The 18519-nt window shown below is 37.3% G+C and overlaps 1 protein-coding gene across 1 annotated transcript in view; it reads left to right on the plus strand.

Annotated features, from left to right (window-relative positions):
- Positions 1–1713: 1713 nt before the first annotated feature.
- The window catches only part of XKR4 (XK related 4), a 512953-nt gene continuing 496147 nt past the window's right edge, over positions 1714–18519 (plus strand). The window contains 3 exon segments of the mRNA XM_043976223.1: positions 1714–2271; positions 2273–2689; positions 2691–2828. Of these exon segments, the coding sequence (XP_043832158.1) occupies positions 2006–2271; positions 2273–2689; positions 2691–2828 (821 nt within the window). The 5' untranslated portion in view covers positions 1714–2005.

An 18519-nucleotide genomic window follows, 5' to 3' on the forward strand; every position in this document is an offset into this window, starting at 1 on the left:
TTACAATCTGAGTCGCTGAGTGACAAAAAGAATTGCACTCCCTGGCTTTTATATATGCAAAAGTTAAAAGATGCAAACCAATAACTAAGTTTAGTTTTGGGAAAAGTGAGGGTAGAACATATTTCTTTACTGGATATTTTAGAATATTTGCAAAATCTAGAGTCATTGTTATTGTTGTTATTATTAGCCTGTGATAACGAGTTCAGCTGGTCCAGGACTTTAAAAGGAGTCCTTTTTGAAATGATAGCAACATTTACTTATTCCACAGCTTCTGTCGCTTTAAGAGAAAAAAATATATGGGTGGAGAAGGTAGTTGAAGCTCTTCCAATTTAGCCACTTCCAGATGTTCTGGTCTAAGGGGAGCCCTCCTGCAGTCTCAGAGTCCTGCCCCGGTTTTAGCAGTCAGAACCTGCAGCGCTTTCAACCAACCTTGCTGAGGACAAAGTGGAAAACCCTGTCACTTATCCCAGCCACCCAAAGGCAGTTACCGGGCAGGCAGCGGTAGTGAGAGGCAAGAAACAGCCACTGGTGAACATTGCTCAGTCAGGTGGGGTCAGTCTAGAAGAGAAGGGAGAGTGTGTAGAGACAATCATGCTTTTTCCCTCTTACAAGCTCTCTACTCTCGGAACCCTAGTCCATCTTCCCTACTAAACACTAAGACTCAAGAGCCCGCACTTAACCCCTACCACCAGTAGTACTCCTCTCTTTGAAAAATCTCTGAGAGCAAGTCGTTCCCCTACCCTAAATGAATAACACGAGTTCCATCCCCGAGATCTCCTTCCCAAGGACCCTGTCCCGCCCTGCTCTTCCCCTCCCTTACTTCTGGTCCTGTCCAGCCTCTCGGGTTTTGCCTTATGCAAGAGCTGCGATTCCCGGCAACGGGAAAGGTCCTTATCCACCTGCTCACCCCAGGGGCTGAAAACACACACACACACACACACACACACACACACACACACACACACACACACACACACACACACACATTCACTCACGCACGCATCCTAACACAGTGCAGAAACACAGTGACCTGCTCGCAACTAGAGATCCTCCTCTATTCTCCTGCAGGTCAAAATCTCTCTCTTATCCCTTGTATGGTTCAAAACGCCACCTGCAACCCCTTTTCCAGGTTCCAAGAGCCTAATGATGAATACAAAAGATATAGGACTTTCCACCCTCGTCCACAAATGCACAAGCTGCTCTTTCACAATCCTCTTTTCCTCTCTCGGGTTTGATGCGGGGGACCCCTCCCTTCACCTCTTTCTTCTCCCCTTCCTCTGTTTCCAGCAAATCTACCAGCCTCTTCCAAAATCTCACACAAACAAGAAGGAATAGATAGTATTGGCCCTACACACCTTAGCCTCTCCGGGATAAGGAAGGTCCCACTTCTCCACCCTTTTTTCCTCCTCCTCTTTCTCCACCGGGGGGCCCTCCTTCCCCCTCCCCCTTTCGTACAGGGCTGGGAGCGGCAGCAGCTGGGAGAGAAGGGATGAGGTCATCCTCTCACTCGGAGTCAGCTGGTGGAGGAGAGAAAGAGGGAGGGAGGGAGGAAGAGGGGAGGAATGCACAGGTCCGAGGACCGCCGCCGCGGCTGCTGCTGCTGCTGCTGGCGGCGGCGGCGGCTCGGGCAGCAGCAGCAACCGGGAAAAGAGGGAGAAGAAGAAGAAAAAGAAGGGGACTGGAAAGGGAGGGATAGAAAGGTTGGCTTGCTGTAGGCAGCCAGGCGGCGCTCCAGCTGGCGGAAGGGGAGCTCCTAGCCCCAGCCCAGATCCTACCTACCCAGCCAGCCAGTCAGCTAGGAAATCAGGGAGTGGAGTAGCAGCAGCAGCAGCAGCAGCAAGCAAGCAAGCAGCAGAGGAAAAGGCGGAGGGAGGGAGTAAAGAAGGAAAGGGAGGGGAAGGAAGGAGGGGAAAGAGAAGAGAGAAAAAAGGAGGTGGCTGGAGGAGGAGACAGCAGGGGGAAAGGTGTCAGATAAAGGAGGGTTTTTCTCTGGTTTTAAGGCATCATGGCCGCTAAGTCAGACGGGAGGCTGAAAATGAAGAAGAGCAGCGACGTGGCGTTCACCCCGCTGCAGAATTCGGACCACTCGGGCTCCGTGCAGGGATTGGCTCCGGGTTTGCCGTCGGGGTCTGGAGCTGAGGACGAGGAGGCGGCCGGGGGTGGCTGCTGTACTGACGGTGGTGGTGGTAGCTGCTCCCGGTGCTGCTGCTGCGGCGGCGGCAGCGGTAGCTCGGGCGGCGGCTCGGGGGTCTCTGGCGGCGGCGGTGGGGGGGGGCTCCTCCTCGTTGTGCCTGCGTCTAGGCAGGGAGCAGCAACGCTACTCGCTGTGGGACTGCCTCTGGATCCTGGCCGCTGTGGCTGTGTACTTCGCGGATGTGGGTACAGACATCTGGCTGGCAGTGGACTACTACCTACGGGGCCAGCGCTGGTGGTTTGGACTCACTCTCTTCTTCGTGGTGCTGGGTTCCCTCTCTGTGCAGGTGTTTAGCTTCCGCTGGTTCGTGCACGATTTCAGTACCGAGGACAGCTCCACGAGCACTTCAGCAGCAGCAGCAGCTGCCACCAGTTCCTCTTCCAGCTGTCCACAGCCTGCAGCCGACTGCAAGACAGTGGTCAGCGGGTGGGTCTGCAGTCGGAGAAGGAGATGCCGTCCTTCAACACCGCAAAGGCAAGCTTCAAATGCCAGCAAGGAGCTATACCACCACCAACAGCAGCAACAGCAGCAGTGCCACCCGGGCCAGCGGAAGAACAGGTCTGCGTCCTGTTCATATCTGCATCTGGCTCCTGCAGTCACTCATCCACATCTTGCAGCTCGGGCAAATCTGGAGGTACTGTATCAGGGTTGGAGGGAAAAAGAGAGGCTGGCTGCCAATATTACGCGACCACCTACTTTCGTTTTTGCACTGTTATAGTTTGTGGTGATATTGTCTAAGTAACACTTTCTTAGGTACTTCGGACACTTACAGAGTCTGACGATTTTTTTTTTTTTTAATTTGAAGCTATTGCCTTGGGAAAGGAGTAGAGAAGGGTGAAAGTGGTGTTGATTACCCCACCCTTTCCCACTCTCCTCTTCTAGCTTTTTTCACTTGCTACAATCTCCTCCACCTTTTTTTTTTTAACTGATAATGCTTTGGTGAGTGGGAGGGGCTTCACGGAGAAGCTTTTAAATATGTTTTTAATGTAGAACTTGTTGGATTTGGAAGTGCTACATGGGCAATTGTATTCCTTTTGTTCCTCCAGAAAATTTCTATTTCTAGTTAGATGTGATTGATCATCCATAAGAAGCGCTCAGGTTTTCAGCATTCTTCCTGTGACAACACTAGATTCAAAAGGAAAGTTCCTGGCAGATACACAGTTAGTTGTCTTGGCATTTAGGGTATGTGGATATTGAGCTCTTAGTGTGATGCTCCTTTTTCCCTAGGTTGCTGTAAATGACTACCATAAAAGTGTATGTTATGTGGACTCAATTACTTCTTTAGTTCATCAGGTTCCCTATCATCATGCTTGATTTCTAAACTGATTAAAAACACATAAAGAGAGAGGCAGTGCTTGTATATGTGGTGATGCTCTTTGGCATCTAGTTGGTGGTTTTACTTGGTTAACTTGAAGTAGATCAGATGACAATCTTCTTACATACTGATCTCTTAAATTAAATACAAACCTGAACGTGTTAGGTGAGAATCCAGTTATTGCATAAATTTGGATATAGCATGCAAAAAGATTATCTTATGGTGATTTTTTAAAAATTTAGAACCCTTTAAGAGCAACACTTTACAACATGTTGAATTCCAAATATATGAAAGAATGTGAATAAAGATGATAGTACTCTGGAATTATTCAAATCTATCTACTGAATGGATAGTACAGGTCTTGGTAACTGTGTCATGTTAAAATAGAAAACTTCTTAGAAAGTATGTCTAGGTGGGATACATAGTTCTGTACTTCAGTATATGAGTATTCTGTTAAACTTTCATGCCTTATGATGTCTTGTAGTCACTCAATAGAGAAATTCTATGCAGAAGTAACTTTTACACCCTGTGGAGTTGAACTAGAGTTATCTGAAACCTTGCATTGAACACCACTGCTTGAAATTAAGAGCTTTTGTAGATACTGGTATAAAATGATTAAAAATTATTTCTTTTCAGTCGTCCCAGAATTTTGCAAAAAAAGAATTTAGACAATGCAGTAACATAAGAGAACTTGAAATTTTATACCCCCATAATTTGAATGTCTCATAACATTTTGAAGTATAATTTTCAAATATCAAAATCCTATATCCAATAGATTTAAAATATTGCAATGATTTGTTTGTTTGGGGCTCACCCAAGTTTAACATGAAGCACCTATAATGTTTACCTTTGGATGAGGAATGTAAACATCTAGTGATAACTAACCTACAATAGAAGATAGTTTAAAATGTTTAATTATGACAACTTTTTGTAAAATGTAGACGATTTCTGCAAACTAATTTTTGGTCACCTTTAGTATTCTATATCTTTTCTTTTTAGATATGTGGTAGTGACTTAATCACTTTACAAAACAATGAAATTAAATAGAATTATTATTATTAGAAAGTGGCTTTATATAAAGAATCTTTTTGCAAAGTTTTGTGAACTTCAGTAGTTCTTTTGATCATGATTGTACTTAAAATTTTCCAAATGAAAAGGGGGTATATAGTTTCTTCAGAGGAATAAGAAGGAAAAGTAAAAGATTTTTAAACATCAAAGTTGCACCATATCCCAATTGATATAGAAAGGGCAGTAGGGAGGAGGAGGGAGAGGTGGAGATGAAAAATTATAACAGTCATATCATGTCATGGCTATACAGCATATAGCTTAGCTCTTCGGAATGTCAGTGCTGATAGTTTATTCCTCTTGATAAAAATTCATAAAACCTTTTTTTTTCTTTGAAGCCTAAGAGTATGCCAAAAGAATTTATGATTCTCAGGGAAGTGAAGCTTTTGGAGGACTTATTCTCCAATATTGCCCTCCAAATTTCCAGGAAAACCAATTAAAGGAAATAATCTAGCAGTTGCCCCACCTTAACATTTTCCATAAATGGTGGTTAGGATAGTTTCTTATTACCATACTCAAAAGCCAGTCAGTTTTTTTGCACTTCACAAATCCTCATCTTCCAATTCATAGGCTTTCTTTTATACTACTTACTGGAAGGCAACAAGAAAAAACTTAAAGAACTGTATACAAGGAAACATTAACAAATTGGACATTTTCCTGGTCTTTAAAGGTTTTAACTAGGACTTTGGGAAATACACATTATTTTTACTGATCCAAATGAAATGGTATCCATTTTATTATGATTATATTATTGACTACATGATTTTGCAATAGTCTAATTCTTTAAAATAGTAAGAATCCCATTCATTCTCAGAGCAGTTGTTCAGAAACCCTGAACTAAAAATACACAACAGTACCAAATGGGCCAAAGCCCATGAGGTCATTATTCATGTTTTAGAATGCTACTTTCTCTGATCAATAAAATAGATTTTAGCTAGCTTGGTAACTGTTTATTGTAAGTGTTTTCATGGAATTCTAGTTATTTTAGGGGATTGGGAAAATTCTGAAAGCTGTTGGGAAAAAAAACCTCTTTGAAAGGATATCAAAATGCTGATTTGGCTGGAAATTGTCATTTGGAGTATTCTAGTCAAGATTCATATTTATTTATGCATTTCGTACAAATGCAATTGCTGTAAGCAATGATACATATTCATTTTAATTAAAGCTTACTAATGGGAAATTAATGGTGGTTTTTAATGTTGCATGGGGTGATCCTGGGAAAGAGCTATTTGAAATAATGAAAGTGAACTTTTGCTGCCATAGCAATTATGACTACAAAAGAACTCTGCTAATGAATGAAAAAGTAGCATCCTTCCTTCTTATTCCTTTTCTCTGATTTCAACAACTTATTAGGAGTGGAATTTAGTCTATGAGAAACTCAATATCTCATGGAAATATTTTCAGCCAGTTATGGACCATGTTGAGCAATCCTTTTATAAGTGACTCATGGATAGTTATTTCTCTTTTAGTTAGTCCGTCAATAAGCATTTATTGAACATCTGCTTATGTGGAAGACACAGTGCTAAATGTGAGGGATTAAAACAAAATAATAAAAGCAAAAGGCAGTCCCGACTCTCAAGGAGCTTATAGTTTAATGAAGGAGACAACATGAAAACAACCATGTACAAACAAGACATATATTGGATAAATTAGAAATAATAAACAGAGGTAATAAAAAGCAAATACATTTTTATTGTACTTTTGCAAATCCCCCACTAACTTTTTTAGTTCGATAAAGCACCCATTATATGCTTATTAAATAAGGGAAAGTAGCACACTTAATACTTCTGCACTTCCTTCAGGTGATCTATCATGCTAGGTATATTGTAATAGATATGGTGGGAAAATAATTGATATTTGTTCATTGTCACCATAATACTTTGAAACTTTATATCAACTCTCCATAAGGTGATGACAGGCAAGAGCAGTAGTTCCCAAACTTACAATATCTCCTAACACAGACATTCATAAGCATAAATCCTTCAAAAGTAGCAGGAATTGTGTTGAATCACAAGTTGCTACAGACCTAAAATGTGAAGATGTAGTATTGATGTTTTGGCGTGAGGATATATATTCTTTCCTAACCAGTTCAGACCTGTGTGTCCAGTTTTATTCACACATTTTATTTTATTTTTTTTAATCATAAAAATATTTTATTAATTTCCAGTTACACATAAATACAGTTGTCAACATTTGTTTTCATAAGATTTTTAGTTACAGATTTTTCTCCCTTCCTTCCTTCCTCTCAACCCCAAGACAGAAAGCAATCTGATATAGGTTATATATGTACAATCATATTAAACATATTTCTGCATTAGTCATGCTGTGAAAGAAGAATCAGAACAAAAGGGAAAAACCTCAAAAAACAAAAACAAAAGCAGAAACAGTATTGTTCAATCTGCATTCAGCATCCACAGTTCTTTTTTCTGGATGTGGAGTTGTTCACACATTTTAAAACAAATTATGAAGCCAGAGTACCTTCAGGGGAGGGTAACTATCATGGTCAGGGGGATTCAAAAGGAGATTGCTACAAAAGGATGGCTTGAGAAAAGGATAATTAGTCTGGAGGAGATTGGTTATACAGAAGAAACAAAAGTCACCTTCAAATATTTAAAGATCTATCATGTGTGGAAGATTCTTGTTTTTCTTGACCCTAGAGAGAAGAACTGGGGACCAGGCAGGAAGTTAAAAGGAGGTAATTTTAAAAAAGGAGGTAATTTAAAAACATATATATATATATATATATATATATATATATATATATATAATTAGATTTCCCAAAATTAAAATGTTCAGCCTTTTATGAAAAAAGAAAAACTGCTTGGTGGGTTCTCTTTCACTAGAAATCTTCAGGTAGACATTATTTGACTATTTATTGGGAATTTTATGGGAAAAAACACACATTGATTTTGTTTCATTCCACTTTGTACTTCTGGGTATCTCAGTTTTTCTAAAGTTCCTTTCCATGGTGTCATTCTCTGACGTTCTCATTAGTCACTGCTACAAATTTGGCAAAGAAAATTATCACTAGAATGGATAACAATGTGATCCCTACTCATTAGAAAGTAGCTCTTGGGACAGAAGGGAATACCTAGGAAAGTATAGTGCTTTTGTTTGTTTGATTGCTTTTTTTTGAGCAAGGAGAGATAACCCATAATAAAATCAGAAAAAAATCATTATTGATTGTGTGTTAGCCCACCACTGGCTTTACATGGACCATGAAAGATTAGTGCCACCTGTCATTTTGTTAAGAGCATATTTCTTATACACTTGTCTCCCCTTCTGCAAAGTCTCCTGAAGGAGTCAAAATTTTAGTTTATCTTAAAGGAACTGGATAGTTCTGAGGCTAAATTTTCATTCCCTGTCTGCCTCAGGCATGTCTCTTCCACTGATAGAACTCCTAGTGATTTCTAAGGTGCCTTCTGGGATGAATGTGTTGGTAGACAGAGCCTGATATGAGAATTACTTTCCCCAAAGAACCAATTGATTAATAATATTATTTATTATGGGATATTGCATAAAATAGCGTTGGCTTTGTTCTTTAAATTTAAAATTCACTTTAGATTATCATTGGCAAAAGCTAGGCTTTAATTTCTTCATGTTTGGAGCAACTAAGTTCTCCAGAATAATCCTATGCCATTCTATATGCCTTTCAAAATACAGGCATATTTATGTCACTTGATCCTTACAAATTTGTGAAACATAGAGAGAAATTGTTATTATCCCCACTTCATACATGTAGAGCTTGAGGAGCAGGAAATGTTTGACTTCTCTCGGGTCATAATGGAAATTAGTTATAGGGTTAGGGTTAGGGCTAGGGTTATGATCCAGTCCCTTGATTCTGTGTGTGTGTGTGTGTGTGTGTGTGTTTCTGTCAGACTCAACTGTCATATACTTGGTCTTGCACTACAAAGAAAAGTCAGAGAGTTTGTTTAGAAATTTGCAGTTATGCCTCTTTATAATCTCTTCACTGTTTTATGGATATATAATTTTCCCAGGAGGCTCACAAATCTATGTAACTTCTCCAAAAGGTAGGTTTAGTATTTCAACTTTAGCTGACAGATATGTAAACCCCCATGTAACTCTACAGTGCCCCTTGCTTTTATTTCAACTTCTCGGTGCTGACTCTTTTAGACACTTTTTGTGTAAATGACGCGGGGATCCTGAGCACTAGACCTACCTATTTCAGTATCACTGACACAAAGGGTTTCAATGGCTTTCACCTACTTGAATTACATATGCACTGTTTTCTTCATGAGGTAGAGGGAAAATATTTATCTTACAGATTACTATCCATGAGATTGGCAAAATCTTGCCAGAAACAAACAGTTAAATATAGAAGCTACTAATAGTATTCTTAAATATCTATATATTATTTGCCTTCTGTTGAGGAGTATCTGGAATTCTGGATTTCTTGCCTAGAAGGTATGTGTTCAGTTATTTGCACCTAATTTTTACACATCAGTGTTAATCCCTCAACTGATCACTATATATTTTCTACTTTTTTTAAAGAGAGAAATTCTGTTTATGCATTTAAATAATATTGCCACTACAAGAATAGAATAGAATTATTGTCATTTCATGGAATTGTTTTATATAAATTCTTAAATATAATTGTTCTTCATTTAGAGGTTCAAGAGAGCTTGTGAGAATAAGGACAAAGGATTAAAATTAGGTTAAATGTTATTTTGGGGTAATTATTTCAAACTTTAGACCAAAAAAGATGAAATAACAGAACAAATTAAAGTTTTGAAGAGTTACCAACTATAAAGAGGTGGAGAGGGATAGGGAGGAGATATTTGCAGTTCCCTTTATGTATTGCCTTGCCTAAGTATATACAGACATTTTCATGTTGGCATTTAAGAGGAATTTAAATGGACACACAATCATTATTGTTTAATTTGTTTGATTTCTATAAATATCAAGCACAGTAATTCACAACAGGAAAGTATTTCCTTCCATTGCTTACTCTTAGATTGTATTTCTGCACACTGTTATTCTCAATGGAAGATAGCAGTTCTTAGAATAACTTCTTGATAGCCCAGCAAAAACAGCAAAAATGATAGATTACACTTCTAACAGGATGGCATGACCATATGTATTTATAAATATTGCCAAAGATAAAACTCTCATCTCCAGGAAACATTGGTTAGTCTTACTCCCCACCTATATCCTTAGACTGCTAATGAAAGTAAATTGGGATTAACTGAGAGGAGCAGAACCAGGAGAACATTGTACAAGGTGATAACAACATTGTTTGATAAACAATGGTGATAGACTTGGCTCTTCTCAGCAGTGCAATGATCCAAAACAGTTTCAAAGAACTCATGATAGAAAATGTTCTAAATATCCAGAAAAAAGGACTGTGGGTTATGAATACAGATTGAATCATACTGTTCTACTTTTGGATCATTTTTTCTTCTTTTGTGAGGTTTTTCCCTTGTGCTCTGATTCTTCTTTCACAATATGATGAATGCAGAAATATGTTTAATGTGATTGTACATACATGAACTATATCAGATTGCTTTCCATCTTGGGGAGAAGGGAGGGAAGGTAGAGAAGGGAGTGTGGGAGAAAAATTTGGGACTAAAATTCCTATGAAAACAAATATTGAAAACTATCCTTACATGTAACTGTAAAATAATAAAATACTTTTATTGAAAAAAAGATAGTAAATTAGGAAATTGAAGCAAATAGCTTGAAAATTGGACAAAATATTGCTAAATTTACCTATATTGTCTGGAATTACCAACACTTTTTATATATTTGAGGTTAATTATCAAAGGAGTTGGGTCCCCTTGGGACAGATTCACCTGAATGGCCTCTGTATTCCTGGACTTGCTGGCAAGAATTGATATATAATACATTCCACTTCAGTAAACTGTAAGTTAACATTTTTACAGTTTTCCCTTACTGATGTGTAAGTGTATAAGTACACAATTGGATGCTAAATGGTCAATTTTTGTGTCTACTCTACTCTTCTTTGCCTATGTAGAAGCAGCTTATGGGTAGATGTGTCATAATAAAGTAAGGCAGAGAAAGATAACTATTAAGATAAAATAAATCCAAATGTTTGTGGCAGCATAAGATAACTAAATGGCCCCTTTTGGTCTTTTCTAAATATAAGAGGATGTAGAGACAGTCCCAACTTGGAAGATCAATAAAAGACTGACAGTGAATCAGCCTGTGAAAGTCTCCTTCCAGAGAGTGGTTAATGCAGAGAGGCACAATGGCAAAGTAGAGAAAATAGTAGAGTGAGAATCGAGACCTGAGTTCTCATTCTTGACCTTACATTTTATTTATTTCCAACTTGATTATTTTTCATTCTATTTTTAATTAAAATGCATTTTATAAATTAATATATATCTCCTACTATCTCCTCACTGAACAAATAAAAAAGAAAAGAAAAAGAATGTCCCCAATAAATAGCTACAAAGGCTAGCTTAACAAATTCTCACATAAGCTGTCTGTAAATGCATGCCTCCTTCTGCATTTCATCACCCCTCTCTGTCAGGAAGGGATTGGCATGTTTTATCGTCATCCTTTAGGTCTTCTGGTTTATCCTTGCACTGATAAGAGTTCCAAAGTCTCGAAAGGTTGTTTTTCTCTATAACATTAACATTCTGCAAATTGTTTACTATTTTTCATGATATTCTTCATTGGTTCATAGAGATCCTCACAATTTCCATTGAAATTGTCTACTTCATCTTTTCTTATTGCACAATAACATCCCATTATATCGTCACACCAAATTTCGCTTATCCTTTTCCCAATAGGAGGATTCCTAGTGTTTACAATATTTGGCAAACAAAAAATAGCTGAAATACATATCTTGTACTTGTAGATCCTTTTACTTTCCTTAGTTTCTTTGGGAGTATAGGCCTAATAGTGGAATTTCTGGGACAAAAGTGTATGCTCAGTTTATTAAACTTCTGAATTTTCAAAATGCTATCCAAAATGACTGGAGCCATTCACAACTATATCAATAGTGCATTTGCAAATGTATTTTCACACAACACCTTCAACATTCATCACTTTTCTCTTTTGTCATCTTTGCCAATCTGAATAGATATGAGGTAGAACCTCAAATTTGCTTTCATTTGCATTTCTATAACTATTAGTGACTTGAAACATTTTTTCATAGGATAGCTGATAGCTCGGATTTGTTCTTTTGAAAACTGCCTATTCACATCCTTTGACCATTTACCCACTGGGGAATGACTCACTTTTATAGATTTGAATGAGTTCCTCACATATCTTGGATATAGGTCCTTTATCACAGAAAACCACTTCATTTTAAATGAACTTTGGATGAGTAGGTTATCAGTAGGTGGAGTTATCATCTTCCTAAAAATGAAGGTAATTCAGACATAGAGAAGAGCATGAACAAAAGCATAGGGGAGGTGAGAAAGCATAGAGAATATTTGTGGGATGATGAGTGATTCACTTTGGTACCTGTATGTATATCTAGTATTTACAGCAGATTAATTAACATCTTTAGTGCTTTCTTTAGAGTCAATGTACATCAACTTTAGATATATAAAAATACATGTAAGTTACCTATAACGAATGGCCCATAACTAGTGAAATTAACCCTTCCTAAGAATTTTTAAATTTCATGCCGTGTTCCTGGCATCATATTAAGTGCTTTGAATGCAAAGGCACAAAATAACCCCCAACTTCAAGGAGTTCAGATTCTAATGGGGGACCACCAGCAGTAAGGGTAAAAATATTATAAACATTTGCCTAACCTAATTAAAAAATAATTCCCATATTTAAATTGTTATATTCAGATGGCTTAGTCAGTATTAAGTTGTATAAAAAAGAAATAATTTTAAATGAATTTCTGGGGTATTGTTAAATATAAATATACCAAAAGCTAAATTTCTCATTTTCTCAGTTTTCCATCATAAGGGAATATACCCTTTACTGCTTCTAATCATAAACAGAAGCAATAATAAACACACTTAAAGAGTGATCATTTGTGTCAGTGATGATTCTCTTGTCTAGACAAAACTTCCTATGAAATTAAAAGCCAGTCCTGAGTTACATAGTCATTGATTCAATCAGCTGCTAATTAAATCACAGCTCTTAGAGAACTGTGGTCAGATGCTATTCTTCTCAAAGAAAAGAGATATGTTCAGACAGTGTGTTCTAGCACTTAGCACCATGCCTAGCAGAGTTTTCTTGGTAAAGATACTGAAGTGGTTTGCCATTTCCTCCTCCAGCTCTTTTCACAAATGAGGCACTGAGGCAAACATGGTTAAGTGAGTTGCCCAGGCTCACACAGCCAGAAGTCTGAGGCCAGATTTGAACTCAGGTCATCATGAATCTAGGCCGGGTGCTGTATCCCCTGTGCCACATAGCTGCCCTAGCATACAATAGGGACTTAATAAATAATAATTGACTGACAGAAATAACTTAAGAATAGTTAAGCTAGGTCGCAATATAGGGTATAGCATGTCTGGGAACTTGAGTATTTTTGTAAATACACATATCTTAATACCAAGCAAATCTCACTCTCATCCTACATAGATATTTTTATCCATTATTATATATCAACATACCTGCGTTACAGTGGCTCAAAGCTACCAGTGAAGAGTAGCACAGTATAAAGAGCAGGAATAGTTTTTAAATAACAATAATAAAAATCCAGCCCCAAACACTTGATACACTAGCTGTGTGACTCTGGGCAAGTCACCTAACCCCAATTGCCTCACCAAAAACAGACAAAAAACCCAAATAATAATAATAATAATTGAAATTTATATGGAAATTTAGAGTTTTCAAAGTGTTTTAATACACTGTTTAATTTGAATCTCACAATGACACTGAGTTGACTATGTCCATTATTATTAGGATTTTCATTTTTATGATAAAGAAATTGAAGATAACAGTTGTTCCGAACAAGTGTCAGTGGCAGGATTCAAACCCAGGTTTTTCTGACTGGTTACCTTGGATAAGACAAACAGATTTCTCATGCCAGCTTGGGATGTGTTATATTCTGGCCTCAGAGAATGGCAGTAGTTTTTTCTAGGCTATCAGAAAGCAGTTACTGAAAGAAAGAAAAAGTCATCTCATTTCCAGCTTGGTTCTTTGGGGTTTACAAGCCAGGAGTCTCATTCCTTTTTGATAAAGATGAATCCTTTTATAAATGAGATATATTCAAAGCCCTTTTCAAACCTTAAAGCAATGTATACATGCTACCTTTTATCATTAGAGGCAAGCAGGTAACCCAGTGAATAGAAAATTGGACTCAGAATCAGAAATTCATGCGTTAAAATCCAACCTCATACACATGCTAACTGAGTGATCCTGGGCAAGTAACTTAAACTTTCCCTGGCTCAGTTTACTTATCTGCAAAATATAGATAATAAGAACACCTGTCTCTCAGGGTTGTTGTGAGATTAAATTGAGAAAGTACTTATATACCTTAAATCATCATTATCATCATCATTATTAATGTTGTTATTATTGTTATTTACAAAGTACAGCAGTGGGTAAGTGATAGTTAGGCAAGGGATCATACAATTCACAGTACATCTGAAGTGGTTTAGTAATCCAAAAAGAGCTACCTCCAGTGGAAGGCACTGTTAAAGTACCAGTGAAAGCTTTAGTTGAACTAGGTAAGAAAGTACATTTTGTTTAAGAAGAAAAAAAACAAACTTTATAAACTTCCATTATGGTAAATTCCATCTGTGAGGTTTGAAAAACCAATGGATCTTCTCTTTCTTGGGTTCATATAATCACCATGAATAGACTCAATTTGTTTTTTCTGAATTTTTCAGTTTTCCTCTTCTGTAGCCTATAAACGGTGGGCCATCAGAACCTGGGGGACAATTGTAATGGGGAAAGTGAAAGCACAGGGCTCTATTCTCTGTCCTTGACTGGTTTTATTCTGATAATAACAAGGGGAAAATTAGAAATGGGAAAAAATAGTTTCAACAGTTAAAAGAGTCTGGTGTAGTAGAAAGGGCACTGAACTAGGAACTGAGAGACCTGGTTTTTAGTTTTGGATTTCTTATTAGCAAGATATGTGACTTTAGGGCATATCCCTTCCTCTCTCTGGGCTTCAGTTTCTTCAACTGTGAAAAAGAGGCTTGGACAAAATATATGATAAATATGTAAGGTCATTGCTAGCTCTAGATGCCTGTGGTTTGACCACTTTTGCACTCCTTAATTCATTGCCAATTATGTAAAGTGAAATGCTTTTTATTTATGATAATAACCTCTTGGTATAGGTCAATCCAGAAAGGATCACACACACACACACACACACACACACACACACACACACACACACACACACACACAGTGATTGATTTTTTGAGACACCTGGATGTACACCTGCAACAGAGGCCTGGACATATTTACTTGAGTTTCATTCTTTCAAATAAATGCATAGTCAGGTAGGAGGAGTTGTAACTGGAGAAATGCTAAAAACAAAAAAGAAAAGAAAAACCCCTCTCCTGACATTGGGAAGGGAAAAAAAACAACCTACACTGAGCTGATATCTTGATATCTTTATTAGCAAAACATGAAGCACAAATATTAGTTGTGTGAACACCTGGGTTACTGCCACTGAGAAATAACCCAATATAGACAATTATATATTTAAGAACAGCAATATCTAACTACCTAAAACTGAGTGTGCATGAGAAATGAGTGAAGAGGAAAAATTATTGTTTGTCATACTTTCACTTAAGAAATAGGTTCATATCCCTTAAGAATGATTATTCATGACTTCAGTGATTAGCTTCTCCTTGCAGAAGTCCAAATGGAGAATGTTCTCTGATAAACTTATCAGAAATATATTATTTTGCAAACAAACTTTTAAAAAGTATGATTACTATAATGGTCCAAATAAATACATCCCCACAATATATGCTTCAAAAAAGATCCCTTCAAAAAGAAGTCTGTCTATGTGTACTGAAGAAAAACAAAACAAAGCATTAACCTATGCTCCATTTAATTTTTATACAAGTCAGATTTTGACCATATTTATGTTATAAATATCCCAGGTGACAAAAAGGAAAGGGTGGATTCAAGACAAAAATCAAATTATAATTAGTCAACATTCTGGGAAAATTTTTCTTTGTGGGGGGCGGCAGGGTTATTTTCCATTTACTTATTTATTTTTGCCAGGTAATGAGGGCTAATTGACCTGCCCAGAGTCACACAGCTAGTGTCAAGTGTCTGAGGTCAGATTTGAACTAGGGTCCTCCTGAATCTATGGCTGGTGCTTTATCCACTGTGCCACCTAGCTGCTCCCTGGGAAATTTTCAATGAAGCATGGTCATAATATCCAAATTCATAAATATGACAACATTTCTATGTTCGAACAGTCATATAAAAGAGGGTTTGAAGGTCAAGCAAAGTCAGATATCTGAAAGGCCACTTTGAATTCTGAATTTTGGAAAATAGCGATAGAAGTTTTATATTAAGGATAAGGAAGGGAGGGCATTTAACAGGCAAGCCAGAGTCCTGATGGCCAAAACCATGGTGCATGAAGTTACCAGCGGATATGAATAGGAGATTCAGACAAGGAAAGAAAATTTTTATTCAATTCCTAAACAAGGGAGAACTCAGGAACTAGGGAATCCAATACATTAACCATGACACTAACAATCAGAGATGAGAGATTGATACAAAGAGTTTAGAGGAGGGAGGATTCAGCTGGAGTGCTCAGAAAAAAAAAAAAAAGAAAAGAAAAGAAAAACTTCACAAAGGAGAGGGCCGTTAAACTGAGTCATAAAGGACACATTTTGTCACTTTTTAAAAATAATTAGATAGACCATGTAGTGATTGATTACTTGGAGGTTAGCTGAATGGGGAAAGAATGGCAAAAACAAATCCACTTCAATTCTCTGGATGAAGTCAATAAATACCTGCATACTTCTGATATTCCATCATTTCCTCAATTCAGGTATTCTCCACATTGGTACAGATCAAATGTTGTATTACTAAGTTAAATGATGTAAACATTTCTATTAGCCACACAAATTATGGACTCTTCAATATTGCAGATAATAATAAGTCTATTAGTCACTTCTTAGTTTTCCAAATGGAATTCTATGAGAAAAAAAGTTACCTAAATCCCAAATATCCAAATATGAGTTCTCTTATCCCATTGTGCTTTTCCATTATTCAGGGACAGGATTGTCAAAGTAGATGATGGGAGAGATGAATCTAAGACTAGGCCTCTATAATGGAAAATGATGGATCAGTAAAGAATTAGACTAAGAGCACCCAGGGAGAGAAAAAAAAGGTAAACAGCCAGGTAGCAATAGCCAGAAAGTGACTGGAAGAATGGGGTGATGGTATCTCATCTGAAAAATGGTGATTGCAGTCATTGATAAGTGAAGGCTATACTGGACTTTCAGGTGGAGTAATATACTGATTGTCTTCTTTCTTACAAAGATACTGAAATGGAAGCACGCCAAGGGACATGCGGAAAGTCATCCATGGTAGTACCTGCCTCAGCAGCACAGTGCCTGAAGTTTCATATTCAGTTTAATCTCCCTCTTTAGAATGTTTCTACCCATTAAAATATAAGTTCACTATGACTAATCATTATTTCTTTCATTGTATTTACATTCCCAGAACCTAGAACAGTGCCTGACACATAATAAATGGTTAACAGAGAGACTAATTGATTGATTTAGTGAATTACTTGGCATCCATAACTGGAACAGACAAGTATAAGAGAAGGAAAGGGAAGAGAAGGGAAGGGGGGAAGGAATAATCATTTATTAAGTGTCTTTGATGTTCTGGGTACTGTCCTAAGCACTTTACAAATATTATCTCATTTGATTTTCACAAAAATCCTAAAAGTGTTGTTATTATTATGACCATTTTACAGTTGAAGAAACAGGCAAAAAATGGTTACTTGTCTTGACCCATGTTATATAATTAAGTATCTGAGCCCAGATTCGAATTTGGATCTGGTTTATTTGTACATGGTTTTATGTTTTTTTTAAGGTGTGGAATATTAGTGTGTCATTCCCCCCAAAATTAAGAGATTATATTTTATTTATTTTTATATATTTACATGTATACCTAGCATCTCCTCCAATAGAATATAATTTCCTTGGGGCAGGGATCGTTTTTTTTTACTTTTGCATCCCCAGTACCAAGCACAATTCTTGGCACATAGCAGGCCTTTAAAGAATGCCTATTGAATTGAATATTTGACATAGAATATAGACATTCTCAATTTTACCTTCTGATTCCAATGACTAATGTATGATTTAAGCTTAATCTTATTTTGCAAACTGATAGACCCATAATACATAGTTGCACCTGTAGAATAAATGATCTGGCCACACTTATAATGTAGTAGTATAGTATTTGTCTTCCAAATGAGGAAAAAAAGGTCTGCATATGTATAGATATGTTATCAATATGATTTTCTTTCTCAATAAATAAAATTGTGACTTTTCCAGAAATGCATGTTTTTCAAAGTAATATTTTTTTAAAAAATTCTTTTTGTGCAACAGCTGGTGTTGCTATGCCATCACTTGTGTTGCTAGGGCTCTTTCCCCCTTCCCCCCTTTCCCATCTGCGTGTAGAGATTTGATTGTTCAGTTCAGTGTTTTAAAATGTTTCCATGTACAGTTGCTAAATTACCTTTGTTTGGTAGAATTCTTCAGTAGGTGGGGTCACCTTGGTGAGTTTTATGTATCAGAGTACACTTTTTCACAGACTAACGGAATGTTAAAGCTAGGAAACTACCTTCAATGTCGTTTGATTTGATCACTCATTTTTAAATGCATAAACTGATGATGAGAGAAGCAATATCCTAAGGCCTAACCCCATGCAAATCAGGCTTTTTCCCCCTTAAAAGTATTGAATCCTTCCTCAAGACTTAATTGTCTCAGTAAAGAAAGGAATTAGCTTCCTGGTGGACTGAATATAAGAAGCCATCATAGGAAGAGTCAGCAGC

The sequence above is a fragment of the Dromiciops gliroides genome, chromosome 1, assembly GCF_019393635.1.
Source record: "Dromiciops gliroides isolate mDroGli1 chromosome 1, mDroGli1.pri, whole genome shotgun sequence".
Classification (NCBI taxonomy): Eukaryota; Metazoa; Chordata; class Mammalia; order Microbiotheria; family Microbiotheriidae; genus Dromiciops; species Dromiciops gliroides.